Raw genomic sequence first — 20796 nt, forward strand, 5'->3', positions numbered from 1 at the left:
CCTGATTGTCTATGGTTTCCAAGCTTATTTTTGTCCTATAAAACAATGTAAATGTATTTAGTAAAGTAAACATTCTAAGACTTAGAAAGAAAAAATCTTTTTGTTTATTCAACTTCCCTTTCTTAGTCTTAAGTTGATACTTCTTTGGATGGGAAGTTCTTAAAGGGGTTTCCATCATTAAGTAAAGGTTATAATATTCATATTTTCTCTCTGCACTCGTATAGACCTAGTGAAAAGACATTTTTACCCTTATTTAATAAATGAATAAAAATCCTACTTTGTTGCATTTTCCTTCCTCTACACCTTCAGCAATCTATTTTGGTTGTTTCTCATTGGAACAGTGAAAATTGTACCCTTGGCTAGTTATTGGAACCGCCTTAGAGTGTCCCCCCATTGCGTTGCTTAGAGAGGTAGGTTTTTGAAAAGTTTTCGTTTTTAGCTTCTATAGGTTTATTTTCCATATTAAGTAATTGAAAATGTTCCGAAATACATAATATAGAATATATTTTTAAATTTGAAAATACATCCCAAAATTCCAAAACGTATAATCTGTAATGTGATTTTTAATATATTTTAAATTATACATTCTAAAATGTATTTTCAAATCTAAAAATATATTTCAAACTCCATAATTTAAAACGTATTTAAATATTTTAATACATTTCGAATAAAACAACCCTAATGGAACACAGGGATGCATAGGATGCTGCTGCTATGGAAAAGGAAGGACAACAATGGGATATGGAAATAAAGTTTTGTTCATTTTTCCATGGCCTATGAGTACGAGGGAGAAAATAGCAGGAAGCACCTGCACATTTATTCAAATCAATACAGCTTAACCTGTTCCCATTTAGATTGAATATATTATTTCATTTTCTCTTAAAAATTTATTTAACACCGCTTTAATTATCTGTCAACCAAACAAATGAATTTCATTAACTATATAATAGACAACATAAATCGTCCTAAAAGAAAATGATTTTAAAATATTGTCATTAATAGGAAAAGCAATTTAAGCTTAACATGTCTTGTGCTTCAGTTTGATTTAGTTTATAAGAACTAAAAAGCATACAACAGAAAATGAAGATTTTTTTTTTTTGTTTTCAACATTTTAAGGGTTTATTTAGTTTAGGTTGTGCAATTTGGATCGGATTTTTAACACAATTAAATCCCAAAATCCATCAAACACGTGCGAAAAAACAAATATGCCAGAATGACAAAATAATGCTGTAATATATGGGTATAACATTCATGAAAAGAACCATTTTTATAATGAAATGCCGCAGTAGTATCTAGAATGTACAAATTTAAACAAACATTCAGGCCAAAAATAGATGATTGCATAATTCTACTCAAACTTCCATAGCAGAATTTTCTTTGTCTAAGAGGCCTTTTACTTCCTTTACTCTTTGCCGGGTTAACGCTACACAATCCTGAAAATACAGTATCGTTATATAAATTTCATACTTACAGCATAACGCAGTATTATTTCACGCTTTACGGTAAATAATTGATGTCAGAATACTAAATTATGTTTTAGGGATTTTAATGTACGCTATCGAACAATTTTCATAACTTTACCCTTCAAATATAAAACTCAGACTAACACTACAGAATGAAGGAAAAAAATTGAATCACAAAACTCAGTAAAACTAAACTGTTAAAGATGATATTTAGAGAAAAATTGAATCTCAATAAGACAGAAGCAAGCCTTACTATAATAGATGGGCCATTATATGAAGGTCTCAGGGGACCTCCACATCTTGTATTCATTTAAATTTGAAAGACTGACTTGAAACTTCAGAGTAATTACTTTAATTTTTCAAAAATTGATCACTAATGCATTCATATCAATGCTATAACTACCATATTTTTTTAATAGAAATGAGAATACTAAGGCATTACTACCTTAGTAGTTCTGTAAAAAAATGAGTAAACTAACCTGGATAGTAGAAGGATGGGCAAGAACCGGCCCACCAGTCTTGTAAAGAGATAGTAGTTGGCCAGATGTATCCAAAACTATTGTCAAATGGGTTTCCACAATTGATTCTTCTTCTGCGGTGGGATCTGCCACGATGTAATTCTTGTGAAGTATGCATGTTAATGAGAACGGAATGCTTCTTAATGTAAGCTTCCTCTTTTCCTTATTGACTGGCTCCTGTGTTTGGTTTTGTCCATCTTCATCAGACACAAGTACTATCTTGCCATCATCATTCATGGCAACAGCAGGAATTTGCACTGTCAACGCAGAAATTCATAGACAAACTCAATATGGTAATACCAAAACGTGGTGAAAGGCATCACATTAAGAACACCAACAGAAAAACAAATTCTCTTTAAGTATATGAAAACTCTATCTTTTCTTTTCTCCTAAATTGCATGGTGTACAGTTTTCAAATGTGCATCCTATTATTATGAAAAGGCGGTCGAACAGATGCATAATATGAAAATTACAGTGAAGATGAACTACTTACAATGAGATAAAGCAGCAACAGCAGAAAGTAAAGCGGCATCAAAAAGAGCACCATCAGCATCCAAACAATAGATATCCTGCATGATAAAAAAAATGTCATTATTCTGCCATTCAATCAATTGATAACACAATCAGAGCAAACAAAGACCGTGTACGTCACCTAATGTGATGTGTTACATATTCATTATTGTGATCAAGGTTTCTTTGTACTTAACATTTTTGAAAGTATTAATGAATTGTCATCTTCTGCTTATATTGTTGACTCATGATATATAGCATGCTAGATTAAGACATCTGAATTCTTCCTATGTTATGAAATTACAGCGACTAGGATTAATTAATATGCATGATAAACATAGTAGTAAATGTGATATATGTGTAAAATCTAAAATAACAAATAAAACATGTTTTTTTGTAGAACGCCAAACTGAACTATTAGGGTTAATTCATATTGATGTAGCTGATTTGAAACAAACCATGTCTAGAGGAGGTAAAAATTATTGTGACCTATAGATGATTATTCAAGATACACCAAAGTATACTTAATCAAACATAAAGATGAAGCCTTTGATGTGTTCTTAACCAATAAAGCAGAAGTAGAAAATCAATTGAATAAAAAAATTAAGAGGATTAGATTAGATAGAGGTAGTGAGTATGTGTTATTTAATGACTATTGTGTTAAAGAAGGTATCATCCATGAAGTAACCCCACCATATTCACCTGAGTCTAATGAAGTAGCTGAGAGAAAGAATAGAACTCTTAAGGAGATGATGAATGCTATGCTTATTAGTTCTAGTGCACCTGATAACTTTTGGGGAGAAGCCTTGCTTACTGCGTTTTTACAAAATAGAATACCTCATAAGAAAACTGGAAAAACTCCCTATGAGCTGTGGAGAGGATATCAACCTAACCTTAAATATCTAAGAGTGTGGGGGTGCCTAGCTAAGGTGATGTTACCTGATCCTAAGAGTGTGGGGGTGCCTAACCTTAAAACCTCTGATTGCATGTTCTTAGGTTATGCTGAACATAGTGCTACCTATAGGTTTCTAGTTCTTAAAAGTGATATACTTGAAAGTAATTCTATAATGGAGACGAAAAATGTTGAGTTTTTTGAACATGTTTTTCCTTTAAAGGTTAGTGAGATGTCTCAACCTGTAGATAATAATCATAATGATGCCTTGTGCGAGGAATTAAGAAGAAGTAAAAGACAGAGGAAGGAAACTTCCTTTGGTAATGATTTCTATACCTATCTAGTTGATAATGATCCAAGTAGCTTTGTAGAAGCCATTAGTGCTCCTAATGCAAAATAGTGGGATAAAGCCATTAAGACTGAAATTGAATCAATTCAAAAAACTAATACTTGGACCTTAGTAGATTTGCCTAAAGGAGCAAAACCCATTGGTTGTAAGTGGATCTTTAAGAAAAAGTATCATCCTGATGGATCTATAGAGAAGTATAAGGCAAGATTAGTAGCAAAAGGTTTTACACAAAAACCCAACATAGATTACTTTGATAATTTTGCCCCTGTGACTAGAATTTCCTCTATTCGAGTTTTGTTAGCCTTAGCAGCCATCCATAAGCTAGTGATACATCAAATGGATGTTAAAACTGCCTTTTTAAATGGTGATTTAGAGGAGGAAATTTATATGACTCAACCTGAAAGGTGTGTTGTACCTGGTCAAGAGAATAAAGTTTGTAAACTTTTAAAATCTTTGTATGGGTTGAAACAAGCAACAAAACAATGGCATGAAAAACTTGATAATGTATTGCTATGTGATGGTTTTTCACCTAATGATGCTGATAAATGTGTGTACTCTAAATTTGAAAATGGTGATTGTGTCATTATATGTTTGTATGTGGATGACATGTTAATTCTTTGTACATGCAATGAAATTGTTGCTAGAACTAAATTGTTTCTAGGATCGAACTTTGAAATGAAAGACATGGGTGAAGCCAATGTAATTTTAGGTGTTAGAATCATAAGAGAGGGATATAGTATATTACTAACCCAAGAACAATACAATGAGAAACTTCTTAAGAAGTTTGTGTTAGGGGCTGGAAGGTGTATGAGAGAAAAAGGTTTAGGAGAGAAGGAGAAGGCCGAACGTTGGAGGAAGGAAGACCAAGTCAAACAGTGGAAGGCGGGGAGAGGCGAGACCGAACGGTGGAAAGCGGTGAGAGCTCGAGCGAAGCGAGGGGCAGCAGCGAAGACCATGAACCGATCGGTTGAAGGGTGACTATCCTAACTGGGAAATATTCAGTATAAGTTAAGTACAGTAATATATCCTAGGGAGATATTCAGTATAAGTTAATTATAATAAATAGAATTATATTCTATTATTCAGTACAAGTTAATTATAGTAAATGGAATTATACCCTAGGGAAATATTTAATATAAATAAAGCCTAATGCTATGGTAGAAGGCATGCTTTTGATTATTGAGTTCGTAGACAGGCAACTATAGTACTGTGAGGGAGGTTATGCTCCCAACTATCTTTGTTACTTTTGTTTATTCCATTACCATCAATAAAAGAAATTCATTCAGTTCCCGTTCTTTCGATTTACTATGAGAGTTGAGTGTTATCATTCTACCTACTGTGATCGTGGTTAGTTACGTCTCCTACTCGGACACGTAATAGTTTGGGTATTTTGATATCAAACCCATGAGTACCCCTTATGATGCTAACTCCAAATTAATAAAAAAATAGAGGAGAATCATTATCTCAGTATGCCCAGAAAATTGGGAGCTTACTGCACTTGATGAGCTTTTCTAGACCTGATGTTGCTTATGCAGTAGGTAGACTGAGTAGGTATACTCAATGTCCAAATCAAGAACATTGGGATGCACTTTCCAAGCTTATGAGTTACTTAAGAGGTTTAATGGATTATACCATTGAATATAGTGGATTTCCCGCTGTACTAGAGGAGTTCAGTGATGCTAACTGGATCTCTGATTCAGATGCGACAAAATCCACTAGTGATTATGTTACGTACCTGAGGTTGATACGTAATGATCCACAAACACAATAGGCAATAAAGCTAAAGAATGAATGATAATGAACGAATGAATCTCTTTTATTGATGGTAATAGCTGAATAAACAAAAGTAAACAATAATTGAAAGCATAAACTCCTTCAATTACTCAGGAGCATAACCTCCCTCACAAGACAATAATGTCTATTACAAAACTTAATAATTAAAAGCATACGTTTTACCCTAATCTTCCCCTTTATTTATACTAATTAATTCCTCCCAAAATGTACTAAATATTAGAAAATAATCCTATTTACTATAATTATCTGGTACGAATATATTTAGCCTTATTTATTATATTTAACTTATACTGAATAATATACTACGATATGGCTTTGTTACTTTAATTATCCTTTGCTGAATATCTTCTCAGAATATCTCTCTTATTACTCTAATTAATTTCCTGCCCATCCTCACTGTTGTCAGGAGTTAGGATGCTTCCTCGCCGCTTCCCACCGTTCGGCCTGGTCGCTCTCCCTTGTCCACCGTTCGACCTGCTCGCTCCCTACCTTCCACCGTTCAGTCTGCTCGCTATCTGCCTTTCACCGTTCGGCCTGCTCGCTCCCTGCCTTCCACCGTTCGGTCTGATCGCTCCCTCGCCTTGCTCCGTTCGGTCTAATCGCTCCTCGCCTTCCTCCGTTTGGCTTGCTTCCCCATGCCTCCTACCGTTCGGCTCCAGCTCTTCACCACATTCCACCGTTCGGCTAGACCTCTCCACACCTTCCACCGTTCTGCTACCATTCGGCCTTTACGGTCAATACCGTTCGACCTCACTTCCCTCCTACCTTCCTTCTCCTTCTCATATACTTTCCAAACCTTATTATTACCCCTTACCTTATACCGTAACAGATTATGTATTCACACTTGGGGGTGGTGCGATTACATAGAGATCAACCAGACAAACTATTATTGCAAGATCAACAATGGAATCTGAGTTTGTCGCTCTTGAGATGGCTGGTAGTGAGGTTGAGTGGTAGAAAAACTTAGCAAACATTCCACTAGGAATGAAACCAACCCCATCAATGTCAATACACTGTGATTGCCAATCGGCAATAGCTATAGCTAAAAACAAGAATCACAATGGAAAGAATAGACGTATACAATTGAGACATGACTTGGTGAAGCAACTGAAAAAGAGTGAAACTATTTCCATTGACTATGTGAAGTCAGAATGAAATCTAGGGGATCCTTTGACAAAACCTTTGGGAAGAAATATGATCTTAGAAACATCGAGGGGAATGGGACTTAAGCCACTAGCAAACAAACAAGTGATGGTAACCAAACCTTTGTGATTGGAGATCCCATGAATAAGGTTCATATGGGTAAAAACAAGTCACTTGTTAGTTCTGATAGCACTAATTTGATTTTAAAATATATCCATTCCTATGGTGTGTGTGAAAGTGCTAGAGACTACATTATTGAGAAGTTAAACTTTCTAATTAATCAAAGTTTTTAATGATCTTCATATCCCTTACGGGTGGTGTATGATGTGCAGCATACACTTGATGAAATCACCTATATGAGTGTCAAGTGGGGCCGCTTGCATGAGATCTTGGCATGATCTCTAGAGCACTCATGAATACCTGGCACGCGCATGGCCTAGTAAGTGCATCACATCGATAACAGCAAGTATTGTGGGGGTGTACTGTGATTGATAAACCTCTAACACACTCAAGTGTCTTTGGTTCATATAGCTTGCTATACCAACTACACTGTGTTAAGTTTCTTGATCTAAGACTGGTTCATATAGTTTGCTATACCAATTCTAATGCATTACATCTTGTGAGACCCAAAATAATTTCTTTTCTCTTTCATTTGTATATATATTTTGCAGTATGTGGGGATTGTTATAAAAAGAGTACCATTATACTGATATTGCAAAATATCTTGGGTTTGATTGTGCATGTTCCGCAAGAAGCGCTGGAACGTTATAATCCCAAGTTGCGTGCTTCCAGGAAATGTTGCTGCCAATGTTCCTATTAGTTTGCAAGGTTTTAATTTATTAAAAAATCATTTTTTCTAGCAGATATTTTGGATCTTTTGGATCATGGGCCTGGTTCACCAACTCTATAAATAGAGCACTTCATTCACTCCAAAAGACATCATTAGAAATCACTCTTCTCTCATTCTCTCTTCTCCTGGTTTCATTCTTTCCCTTTTCTTCTTTTCCTAAAAATATTTTGGGTTTATTTTATTCTCTTTTTAAAGATCCTTGCTAGTTCTGAGATCCTCAGAAATTCTGAGAAGTTCCTATTGTACCCTAGGGGGCTTGCGCAATACACCGCGGATAAGTCCTTAAGGACAGTGATCTACACACCTCAGGAAGTCCTTTGTTCGTGATCTTTATTCTTTTATTGTCAGCTTCTACAACAATTTTCCCTTCCTCACAAAAACATTATTTTTTGCCATTACAATCTTGTCCGACTCGAATAACACTTTAACCCCTACTTTTTCCAGTAGTGCTATAGAGATTAAATTAACTCTGATTGATGGCACATGTAGCACATCACTCAAGGCCAGAGTCTTTCTAGATGTGAGTTTGAGAAGAACTTTCCCTTTTCCTAGAACAGGAGTAGTCCTGGAATCACTAAGGTAGACGTGTTCATCTCCATCCCTACACTAGTGTAGGAGGTAAAAGCACTTGTGTTTGCACAGATATGCCTGGTAGCACCAGAGTCTACCACCCACTTGCTCACATTGGTCATCAGATTTACTTGAGAAACGATAGCAGCAATAATTTCATCTCCTTCGCCTATATTGGCCTTAGGAGGATTGTCTTTTCTTGCTCTGCGCCTGCACTGTGGTGCATGATGGCCCAACTTCCCACATACGAAGAAATTTCCTTTCTTCTTAAAGGTGGGGTTAATGCCTTCGGACGATATTTTCGAAAATTATTTTTCTTATTGTGATAAGGTTTGTGTTCGTACCTTTTTGGAGCAGGTTTGTCTTCTACCATGTTTGCTTTTGCAGACAAAGCTTTGGCCCTCACAGCAGGACATTCTTTCCTGTTGATATCTTCAATAATTATGTGAGTGATCAGCTCTGAAAGTGACATTTGCTTGTGTCTGTGTTTCAGTTGTTGCTTGTAATCAGTCCAGGAAGGCAACAGTTTCTCGATCAGAAGCTCTGAAACAAAATCATCTGGTAGAAGAACATTCTCCACTTTAATATCTTCGAGCAGCTTGTGGTACTCATTAATTTGCAACTTTATGTCCTTGTCTTCAACCATTTCCCAGCGATAGAAATTCCCAATGATGAATCTTTGTCTGAATATATCTTCAGTAGTGTATTTGAGAATCAACGAATCCCAAATGTCTTTTGCTTCCTTATAGGAACAGTACACGTCGAAAAAATCATTAGAGTGTACTAAGTAAAGTATGGCAGCATACCTTGTTTACATGAACCCAATATTCAACTTATTTTGAATTTGGAGGGAGATTGGTGTCAGGTTTTGAAGATGAAAGAGAAAAGGCGACTTCGTACATGTCTAAGAGGGTTGACACACGTTCTTGCCAGCGCTGAAAATTCTGACCAAAGAAGACTTCAAGTTTTGATACATCCGGGAAAGGTTTCACGAATACCGTCTTGAGTTCCGGAAACAATATTCTGATTCTCTGGGATTAAGTTGTTGTTGTCAGCCATAAGTCCTTAAGATTGTTGTAGAAGCTGACAATAAAAGAATAAAGATCACGAATAATAGACTTCCTGAGACGTGTAGATCACTGTCCTTAAGGACTTATCCGCAGTGTATTATGCAAACTACCCAGGATACAACAAGAACTCAACTTTAGGAAATATCTCCTTACAAGAATGATACACATTAGATATTTCGAGATTTGGTTCACTCAACTTTCTAATTCTAAAATGTTTTTAACAATCTCCCATTAACTGGCAAATTGTTCTGACGAATCCTTAGAAGGAAGATGCGGAGACTTTTGTTGCTACTTGATCCCCCATTCGTAACAACTAACACATTTTCTGGTTGGGGTTGTCACTCCCACTCCTCAGTTAGTAATGATGTTAGAGGTTGTATCACAGAGGCTGTTGCCAGTGCCCATAGGGAAAGCATGGATTTAAGTCCCTTTTCGAGAGGCTATTGATACCATGTTGAAAGGATAACTACTTTGGTACCATGTTGAGAGATATGGTCCACTCCTCACAACTTTGTAATTCTGAAAATTATTTTAACAGTATTGTGACCCACTACTTCCTTCTAAAATGCGCTTGCTTAATCTTGAGCCCAAATACTAGATCCAACATACCATTTTATTTAATGAAGGAGCTAGACACCTCATAATACAGAAGTCCCTACATAGAACAATCCCTGGGAGTCCGCTTCCAATTTACAACACTTCATCCATCACACTACACTCAACTTCCTCTGTAAAAACCCTCTACTAGTCAAAATTCGTTGTAATGGCCATTTTCAAGAAACCAACAAGTACCATGTTAAGAAGAGAGCAGCCAAGTAGGAATATAATGAATCCCCGTGCATTGTGTACACACAAGCATTCTTATTTATAATGAAGAAATACAACAATATGGAACAAAATCAATATCAAGTCATATATCATATCTCCCTAATTAATTTAATCAAATCATATCTCAAACATAATCAACTTGTATCTTTGACATAATCTTCCCAAATCTCTTACTCCAAGAGATTGACAACCAACTCTAATACCAATTGATAAACATCCAAACATTTAAATACTCCACTGAGCATCCCATTTTATTCATTTTGGGACCTAGACACCCCATAATACCCATGTTATTATAACTTTGTTACTCTAACTTTCTGTGGTTGATATCCGAAATCTAGAAATCACAAATGAATATAAAAGCTTACCAAGTAAGTCATCCATGCAGCTTTTCCACTAACCAGAGACAATTCTTTCAAATCAATCATTCTAGAACTGCACAATAAAAGTATAGGTTACTTATTATTTGACACATCAAACAAACAAATACAAATTATTGATCACCCTGATGGTTGACATATATATATGTTTGGACGGAGGGGATTTTGAGGGAAAGGGAGGGTACATCTTCAGTTTTTTTATAAGGTTTCATGATAACTATTGGAATAATTATTAAGTCTATTTATGTTAGTGAAGTAAGAAGGACAGGGAGTAGTGTGTGGGTTATCTCTATTTAGGTACCTAACAGTCTAGGACAGTCTCTTGACCTTCCATCTCTCTACTGTATTAACTCTATCAATATAAATATTAGAACATGAGAAGAGTCCATTAAGCCCTCTAAAATTAAATTTCTGTTTTTAATCTCAAGTTAGTATCAGAGCGGGTTGATCCCGATCTAACTTTTGTTTCGTTTTATACTAATACACATTTCCTTAGATAAGGCTTCAAAGCTGTGTACATGACACATTGAAATGTGGCTGGGGCGTTAGAAAGTCCAAAAGGCATCACCAAAAATTCATAATGGCCTTGGTGCGTGCAATTGTCTTTAGAATATATCCTTCTTCCATCCTTATTTAGTGGTATCCAACTCTTAAATCCACCCTGGAAAAAAAATAGGACCCTTGCAACTCATCCAGCAACTCCTCTATGGGGAATTTGGCAGGGATAGTGGCCTTATTTAAGGCTCTATAATCAATGCAGAATCTTCAGTTGCCATCCCGCTTCTTAACCAATATAACTGAACTAGAGTATGGACTGGGTCTGATTATTCCTGTCCCGAGCATTTTAGCCACTTGTTTCTCAATCTCTATCTTCAAGAGATGAGGGTACCTATAAGGCCTCACGTTTATTGGAACCACTCCAACTTTGATAGGAATTCTGTGATCCAAGTGCATGTTTGATGACAGCCCTTTGGGTTCCTTGAAAAATTCCTCAAATTCTCCCAAAATCTCCTCCAATTCGGTGCTCTGATCCAGGGTCAGCTGCTCCTCACCCTTCTTCATTTCCTCCAATTCAATATTTCCCATATCCCATACTGATAGGATATAATGCAGGGGCGAGCCGAACGGTGAAAGACTGAACGGTAAGGGTGTGTGCGGCGCAGGACCGAACGATCAAGGGTGTAGAGGTTTCTGTTGTAATAGGGGAGTGGATCAGAGCTGCTATAAATAGAGCTCTTGTAACTCTGTAAAGGGCATTGAGTATTCTTTTGTAAAGTATGGACTTGACCAGAAGAGGGAGGTTATGTTCCCAACCATTCTTTGTAAATAATCGAGGCCAATCACCTAGTTGAGACTATTCACAGAGTAAGAGAGGAAAGAAGAGAGGAAAGAAGAGAGTAAAGAAGAGAGGAACTCTACTGGACATCAAGAAAGCAAAGCAACCCTCAGATAAAGGAGAAAATTCAATAAAAACCCACCTTCAAAGAACCTGGAAGACAAGACAGAACAGGGGTTCAAGTCTTGGTAGCAAAAATCCAAGAATTTTTCTTGGGAAGATCTTGCAGCAACTCTACCAAGAATTGTTAACGAGAGTTGAACGGTTGAAGGCAAGGGGAAGAAGTCAAACGATATAAAGATAGGGGGAAGAGAGCCGAACGGTAGAAGAAGTTATTTTACAGGGAAGAATTAGAAGCTCCTCGCCTTCAAGGAAATAATGAACATGCGAAAATGGTCCCATAAATTTTGTCTCTCAGTTCGACCACCACCCAAGCCTCCAGACCTGAAATTGCAGGTAGTAGCCAGCGGGTTCCCTTCCTATGATAAGACCATATCACAATGCCATGGGCTCAAGCTTCATTGTTCCAACCTTGAGGACAAGGTTGTTTTGCAACGGGGTGTAATGATAGGATATAATGCAGGGGCAAGCCGAACGGTGAAAGACCGAACAGTAAGGGTGTGTGGGGTGCAGGACCGAACGGTCAAGGGTGTAGAGGTTTTTGTTGTAATAGGGGAGTGGATCAGAGCTGCTATGGATAGAGCTCCTGTAACTCTGTAGAGGGCATTGAGTATTCTTTTGTAAAGTCTGGACTTTGACCAGAAGAGGGAGGTTATGCTCCCAACCATTCTTTGTAAAGAGATTTCTATCGCTGTCAATAATAGAACCCATTTTTTCTTTACTGTTTCTACCTACTGTTAGTGTTCATAGTTAGGTTTCCAACCCAAGAACCTAACACATACTAATGTCACCACTTCAATTTCCATTTCTTTCAACAGGGCCTCAGAAGTAACCACCCTTTTGGTTAACGAGGGCTCCCCTTCATTCATCACCTCCTTTTCCCCATTCTGAAACTCATGGTCAAGTTTACCCAATTTATCTTGACTTCTTCTAGTGAAGCCAGCTAAGCTACTCCCAAAATCAGGTCCACCCCTCCTAGTTCAAACAGGTAGAACCTCTCTTTTACCTCCAATTCCTTTAGCTGTAACAAGATGTCACGACAACACCCATTGGTGGTCTTCCTATGCACATCCCCTAGGAAGACATTGTAAGGAGGAGTTTCTTCCACAGCCAGACCCAAATCAATCACCAATTTATCTGAAATAAAATTGTGACTGGCACCACTATTAATTAAAACCAACACCTTCCTCCCTTTCAACCACCCTTGCAGCTTCATAATGTTGGTTTGGGTCCATCTCTCTCTATTCCATATCCTCTTCAAGCATGCCCTTTAGTTCCTTCAGTTTCTTATGGCTCCTTTATTATTGTGGTGGATAAAAAGTTAGTTGAAGTGACTTCGATAAATTATTTTCTTTCATCATCTGAAATAAACGAACCTAACAAAGTGACGAAAAAGATTAAAACATGCCTTGAAATGGTGTCGGACAACTGCTTTGACACCACTGGTGATGCTTCAGCAGGCCTGCCAGGCCTAACAATTGGAGAACAAATTGGAGGCATGAAGAAATCAACAGCTGAAATAACAGATATTAACACGTTATTTTTTGTGATGTGACCAAAAGACTGAATAACTAACACAAGTGGCACAGCAAGCAATACCAACCTAGACAGCCCTCATTTGGTGACTCCAAGGAGGGTGTCATAACCTCCATTTTAATAGCAGTCAACATAGTCTGGGAAGAGATCAATTAGTAAATCATTAAATCCACCCCATAATAAAATCAATAACCCAGATTCACGCAAGATTTAACAAAAAAGACACAGGAAGAGTGACTAACAGTTGATCCAATCTTCACTAGAGCTGACCCATTAGCAGTCGAAACAGCACCTAATCAAATGAGTTAACCATCTAAGTTTTGCTTCAAGTGTGAATAATACAAACATACCAAAGGTTTTGAAGATTGTAAATTAGAAGAGAGAAAAAATAACTAACCAAGAAAAATACTTGTTTCTCTGCTTTTTCCAAGTGCCCTACCATCAGGCCTTATTGATTCTGCAAGATGACGCTCAAAATAACGAAGTGGGAAAAGGCGTCTAAAGGCATCAACCTCCATCTCCGATGACAAGTCCTCAGAAGACTTTGGTAATCCCATCTCTTTTAAGTCTGACAACATAAACAAAGCCAAGAGTGTAATAAAATTGAATGAGTAACAGCTGCCAAAAATTGAAAAAAGACATTAAGTATCTAATATTGATATATTCTATTGATATTTCAATAGAGTACATTGATATTCCTATGAATTTCTGAATAGTATTTAAATCAACTATGTAGCTTTTAATCCTGAGATAAGTTTTTTCTTTCCTGTGATTGAGAAAAGAAAAACCACATGACATTATTTCTTCCCTCACTTTATAGATGAAACTGAATAATTATAATTTATGAAATGCAATATAAGAAAAACTTATTTCATGTTACCAAACAAAATCCAAACAGAGATATAAATGGTATGGCCAGTTTGAATCCCTGGTTTAATGGGCATGCAAAACAACAGCAGTGACAAGACATAGTATCTTTTTTTTTTTTTTTGTGTTCTGTGGCAACAAAGTTAGGTTTTAGAACCTTAAAACTCATTCAAACTATTCAAATCACACTCCATAACTAAGCCAACCCTAGTGGGTTACTTTTTGTTTCTTGAAAGAAGAAGTGTAAGTGACACTGCCATAACATCCACAAATGAAAATAAATGCCAGTCCCAATAGATCCTCCAAACAAATTAACATGTTGAACAGACAGAGGAAAAACTACAGATAATTGGAATGCACATAGTATCAAACACCTTAAAGGAATAGCGAAACCAAACTACAATGGCCAACAAACAAACATTAATAATAAAATAATTTAAAGAAGATGACAATGAAAGAAATGGCAGCAGGTTCTTACAGCAGCTCCCCTATGGAACAGAGGTGGGGCAAGGCAGCTAGGGCAAGTATTGAAGAAGCCTTTATAAAACTGCAGTTTGAACACTTTCGTCCATGGAGAAATAAATGAATAAATATTAAATTCAGAATACCCTCTCTAAGCCAATATTTGAGGAACTAAGAGACTTAAAATGAAAAAAAAAAAATACAAACAAGAGCAATGATGAATTCAAAATAAAGAAAGAAAAAAGAAGTCCCCAAAACATTAAAGAAAGGGAATGGGAAAATGCAATGCAGCAAAAATAGCATGCAAATGAGAAAAGAATAGTGAATGAACAAGAAAGTTGTACATAAATAGTCAAAAAATGGGCAAACCAGGCCAAGAATGATTATGAGAATCCAACAACTAAAATATGTAAAGCATTAATAAAGAACACAGAGCGAAAGCAATTACCTGAATCGAAAAGGGTCAGGACTTCAATTTCAGCGCAACTCGGATAACCGGAGGAACCGATTCAGCAAGGGAGGGTTTTCCAGAACCAGTGATGTTGTTTGATTGAGGGGACTAAGGGTATTGAGCAAATTGAAATGAGTCTAGCAACTAAGTTTAAAAACTTGATATAATTGCTATTATCCACTTTTTAATTACTAAACATGTTTAACTTTTTCTTTTTTTCTTTTTTATTATCTAAGACATCCTTTATATAAAAGTTATATATGTTTTATGAAAGTTATATATTTTTTGCACTTAATTATTTTTACATTGTTCTCATGTAATGGAAAATACGGAAGTTTTAATGATTAATTATTTCTTAGATAGAGTATATTATATATCCATATGTTTTTGGGAAACTAATTTAATTTAGTTTGCATTTGCTAGTCTAATAAATTATTTTAATTTGTTTTTCAAAACTTCCTTAATGTGATTTGTTTTCATAAAAACAGGAATGATTGGAAGAATGATACACACATTGTTATAATCTTTACCCAATTCCTTGTAATGGAGAAGTAACATCAAAAGAATTACATATAAAATGGTATTATGCATGATAATAATTAATAACAGGAATTTAATTTTATAATTAGTTTTTGGTGTAAATTATTTACTGTGTGTTTTTATATTCATTAATTAACTTTTTAATTTGTATTATATTAAAAACTTACTCATAAAAATAATAAAAACTATTATATAATTATAATTATGATTTTACAAATAAAATTTAATTATTTTATAAAACAAATTGCACATAGTTTATTATAATTTTACCTTTTATGTTATATTGGAAGAAATTTACAAGTATTCTAATATATAATTATAATATTATAAAATTAATATAAATTTCTTATTATAATATATAGTTTTACAATAATAATTATTTCTTATTTTCATATATATATATATATATATATATATATATATATATATATATATGCTTACGTATGTTTCTTCTTTTGTAAAATTATGTAGTCTTGGTAAACTAATATTAGATTAGTTTATTTTTACTTATAAAACTCGTAGAAATTTTGGTACTTGTATCAGTCATATTTTATAGTAATTATATTTGCACTATTTGTAGTTAAATTTGTTTAAGAGTTATTTTCCACATAAAATAAAATTCAATAAATATTGTCTACATCGAATAATGTTATAATTTTCTTTATTTTGTTTTATTTTATTGAAATATGGGTTAACTTTATAACATAATGCATTTTTTTTCGTATGAACTCAAAAATCTATTAAGGGGTCCAATTTGAGTTTTTGAAATATGTTGTTAAGTTCGTATGAAAAGTTTAATATTCATATTAATTAAATATTTAGATGTTTTATTAGATTTATTGAGTTAAAATATAGTTTTTCTTTACTTTAATTTTATTTGACAATTATTTTTCTATTTAAGAATATGATTAGGGAATATAATATAAATATTATTTAAATTTCTAAGTATTGGAAATTTTAAATAGGAGTTTGAAAGGCTCATAATTAATGAGATGTGGCATATACCTCTTTGATATGTCTCTTGAAAAAACATGTCATTTTTTTAGCTTTTATTTTAAACTAAGAAAACAGTGCATGAGAGAGTTTATAAATTAGGCAGGCACTTGGATATGGTAAGATGTCTTCTTTTCTTTATATATGTCATTCAAATTTATTTTTCTTTATCTTTAATTGCATTCATGGTTAGTTCAGAGTGTAGAACTTTTTTTATGTTGCCAATAGAATTTTAAGGATCAGTAAACGAACCATAGACTATAAGTATAAAGAACATACGAAAGAATAATGATATTTTGAGTTCATTTGATATAATATTGTAAAGGTAAGATAATTATAAAAAATAATTTTTTTGTATTTGTGAAAGAAAATTAAAGAGTAAAAGATAATATTAAATGAGTGTAAAAAATTTTGAATGTAAAAATACCATTACTCTATATGATAAGTATGTAATGTTTGTGTAGCCTATGATAATAAACTAAAGAGATGAAAAATTAATTTTTCCATTTTAGTCAATTTTTATCTTTCATTTATAAATCATAAAATCCAACATCTTTATTTTCACCATTTCTCTAGTTTTTACTTCTCCCACAATCTAGCTACTAAACATGTTTAATAACTAGGAAAATTTAATTTGACATTACAGCCTTCTTTTATTGATTACAAGTTTTTAAAAACAAAGATAATAACAATAAAAAAAATGTTAATGTTAAGAAATGAGATAGAAATGGTGATGACATATACCTTAACCATAATTAAACATATTTAAGAAAAGTTGGAATCATGTTTAAAAGATGTGTCTATATTTTCTATCTTAAATCATGGTGAACGATCATGATATTTTTAGTAGAATAAGAATATTTTTGTAACTTGCATTTTTGAATTATTTTTAGGTCAGGTTAAATTACTTTATCATTTTCATTACCCCCAACATATATATAAACATTTTTCTTTAACTAGATAATGATTTTTTCACTCAAATTCTTCCATAATTCTCGCCACTCTGATAAAACAGAGGATTCTCACAACATTAGTAAAATAGCATTTCACAGTACAATAATCCAAGAGACACAGCAAGCTCATCTTATTTTATAATTGGATCATATACAAATAATTATACATAACAATACCAAAAGGGAAACAGAATTAAAAGCAATATTTAGTAGTATCAAGAATTGAAAGAACCTTGTTAGGACTTAAAACTAGAAAACCAGAAAAACCCAACATGATCAGAAATTATGAATTGGCAGGTTGGGTGTGGCTGCAATCTGAAATTCTTGAAATTTTCTTATGGTGGTGATTGGAGACCCATGAGAAACACCCACTTGCTGCTTTACCTTCAGAAGCCCTTTTGAATGTAGAAATATTCATTTGGGTGCTTTTCTCTTCTTCTTGTGCACTTTTTTTCCTCTTTTCCATGAACAGTTTTCTCGCCATGTATGCTTCAGGGAGACCAAACCCAGGGGTTGCCATGCCCAAATGGAAAAAATAAAATAAATGATATTTGAAGTATTGAAGGTTTTGTTTGAAATGAGAAGAAACAGGGGATTGGTTTATATAGAGGTGCATTGGCTTGGTGAAGAAGGAAAAAAAAGTGAAAAAGTGGTCCATTCTAAAGTCAACAATTTCGAAGTCTAGGTGGGGCCCAGGTAATTGGACCCAAACTTTATATTTTAACATTATAGATTATTGACCTGATTCAACGTTAGTCGATTTAATTGTCAATTTCAAAGATTTAACAAAATGGAGTGTTGATTTTCAAAATGATAATTAATTAACCAGCCAAACTTGTTACCTTAACAAGACTAGTTACATCAATCAGCACATTAAAAAATTAATTAAAACCCTGTCATGAATTTCGATATTTTTTTTTTCAGTTTTAGAATTCAATTAAGAAAGTTAATTTAAAAACTCTTTTAAAAATTTAAATAAATAAGGAGTATGCCTAGTAATTTAACTTGAAGTAAATTTTTAAAATTTAAGACCAAGTTATTTGTGAGAAATGCTGCTTCCTTTTTACGCTCTTGTTTTTATATACGTGTTACGTCATTGCTGACGTAAATGATGGCCCGCGAAAGATTTTTTATGGTTCCGCGAAATTAAATCAAATTTGCTGATGGGGCTAATGAAATTTCATGGTTGCTGTAAAATTAGAAAGAGAAAAATATATTTTAAAACATATTTCAATCTCTAAACATAAATTTGAAGAATTAAAAGTTATCTATATCTTTTAGAGATTATAAAGTAATTTCCACCCAAATTATATTTAATTCTAATAATGATGTAGTATTTAATTCGAATTTGAGACCTCTAAATAAGTTAAAATAATTTCACCTAATTTATTTACACATTTAGTGATTTGCAACTATATATATGAGTTATTTTTTGTTTTTTGTTTGTTTTGCAAACCAGATCTCTATTATTTAGTGATTTTAAGATTTTTTTTTTCAAGTCAAGTTAACCGTTTTTAACTTGAGAAAATAGATTATGGTTTCATAATGTTTAAAAAGTTATGTCATCTAAATACGGACTATTATATATACTAAGTTGTAAACTTTTATATTTATCATCCCAAATGTTGAATCAATAACGGTTTCTGAATAATTAATAATAAAAACAATTTTACAGTATCAACTTATATTCATAAATTTAAAATACAATTTTAAAATATTTTATTAACTTTTTAACTATTTTTTTCTTACAATAAACACACGAATATTAAAAGCATAAAAGGTTCAAATTGAACGGCTGTTTATAATATAATAAGCTGATATTTCCACAATTTAGCTAGTTGATAATAAGCTGATATTTCCACAATTTATTTTAACGTATTCATTTGCATGGAAATAACATAATTTTCTTTGAAACGTAAGATTCATTGCATCATAACTCTTAGGCCTTGTTCACTTGAGTGGATTTGAGGAAGAGTAATTGAGGGGATTTGAGAGATTTGAAAATAATTTTTTTTGTTGATTATTTGAATGAATTTGGAGGTAAATGAGATTGGATTTGGAAGTAAATTTTTTTAATCTGTCAAGTCAATCAAATCCTACACGAATTCTCACAATCTTTACTTCCAAATTCATTCTCACTTACCTCCTTGACTCAAATAAACAATAAAAAAATTTATTTTCAAATCCTCTCAAATCCCTTTACCTTCAAATCCACTCAAGTGAACAAAACCTTAATTTTCTTCAACTGTCATAAAACATCATTTCCATTTACAACGATAACCAAACATTTAATTTCACTATAGAGATAACAGTATACATAACACATCAGAAATTCATGAAAAAATTGAAAGAACCAAAGTAAGAAATCTTAATAAGAACATAAAGCATAGACGTTAGAAGCAATGCAAAAACGTCAAAAATGAATCAATTGGCAGATTCAACGTGGTTGTAATCTGAAATCCGAGAACTTTTACTTTGGTTGGAGACCCATGAGAAACACCCACTTGATGTTTTCTTCTCGCAATCCCTTTCCACTGTACAAATCTTCGCCATGTTCGTTTTTTCCCCTTCCTCTTCTGGTGCTCTCTTTTTAAGTTTTTCCTTGTACAGCTTCCTCGTTACGTATGCTTCGGCGAAACCATACCCTCCTAGCGTTGCCATGGCCACTTAATCAGAATTCTTGGAATCAGTAAAATTAAGGTTTTTGTGAAGAGAGAACATAATGGGATTGCTTTATATAGATTTGTATTGTCTTGTGGAACAAGAAAAATAGTTCTCGCAAGTATGAAAGGACAGAATTTTCCGGTGTTTCAAAGTTTTGATGCGGATTCTATAGCCGTCATTTTGCCGCGTATCCCTCTTTACTTTTCCTTTGGGAAAGTGCATGAGTTCTATTTGGGTCAACTATCAACTGCTATGAAAACAAAAACCTAATGGGAAAAATCATAAATGCCCCTTATGAAATTGTGACCTTGTTTTTTTTTTTTTTAAATTTAGTCAGAGTTACTCCTATACAAAAATTTCAACAAAGATCTTACTCGTGGAAACTGATTTTTTTTCTCTTTCATTTTGCTTTTTCGTAAATATTCATTAAAAAATTCAACAAATTACTCGTTTCCAACTTTAATAATACACAGAACACTTGAGAAAATACAATACAATTCATTTAAA

General features: G+C 33.7%; 3 protein-coding genes across 4 annotated transcripts; all 3 read right to left on the reverse strand.

The window, feature by feature from the left end:
* Nucleotides 1-1214: 1214 nt before the first annotated feature.
* Nucleotides 1215-15295, reverse strand: LOC124822512 (uncharacterized). Of its 2 annotated transcripts, XM_047294523.2 has the most exons (10): nucleotides 15137-15295; nucleotides 14705-14787; nucleotides 13757-13927; nucleotides 13602-13651; nucleotides 13427-13496; nucleotides 13232-13337; nucleotides 10356-10422; nucleotides 2475-2550; nucleotides 1943-2238; nucleotides 1215-1433 (listed from the first exon to the last, which is right to left on the reverse strand). In XM_047294523.2, exons 3-10 carry the CDS (start codon nucleotides 13914-13916, stop codon nucleotides 1353-1355), a joined length of 906 nt encoding a protein of 301 aa, XP_047150479.1. In that variant the 5' UTR covers nucleotides 13917-13927; nucleotides 14705-14787; nucleotides 15137-15295; the 3' UTR covers nucleotides 1215-1352. The 2 variants fall into 2 exon arrangements, with proteins under 2 accessions (XP_047150479.1, XP_047150480.1); XM_047294524.2 differs by lacking the exon at nucleotides 14705-14787 and having other exon boundaries at nucleotides 15137-15279.
* Nucleotides 15296-17729: 2434 nt separating this feature from the next.
* On the reverse strand, nucleotides 17730-18211 carry LOC148205241 (uncharacterized). The gene has a single exon (XM_088110139.1). It carries the CDS (start codon nucleotides 18143-18145, stop codon nucleotides 17909-17911), a length of 237 nt encoding a protein of 78 aa, XP_087966265.1. The 5' UTR covers nucleotides 18146-18211; the 3' UTR covers nucleotides 17730-17908.
* Nucleotides 18212-19784: 1573 nt separating this feature from the next.
* LOC148205242 (uncharacterized) lies at nucleotides 19785-20585 on the reverse strand. The gene has a single exon (XM_088110151.1). The coding sequence runs from the start codon at nucleotides 20284-20286 to the stop codon at nucleotides 20050-20052; it is 237 nt and encodes a 78-aa protein (XP_087966277.1). The 5' UTR covers nucleotides 20287-20585; the 3' UTR covers nucleotides 19785-20049.
* Nucleotides 20586-20796: the final 211 nt, after the last annotated feature.

This window comes from Vigna umbellata, chromosome 1, assembly GCF_029865625.1.
Source record: "Vigna umbellata cultivar VRB3 chromosome 1, Vumbellata_1.0, whole genome shotgun sequence".
Lineage (NCBI taxonomy): Eukaryota > Viridiplantae > Streptophyta > Magnoliopsida > Fabales > Fabaceae > Vigna > Vigna umbellata.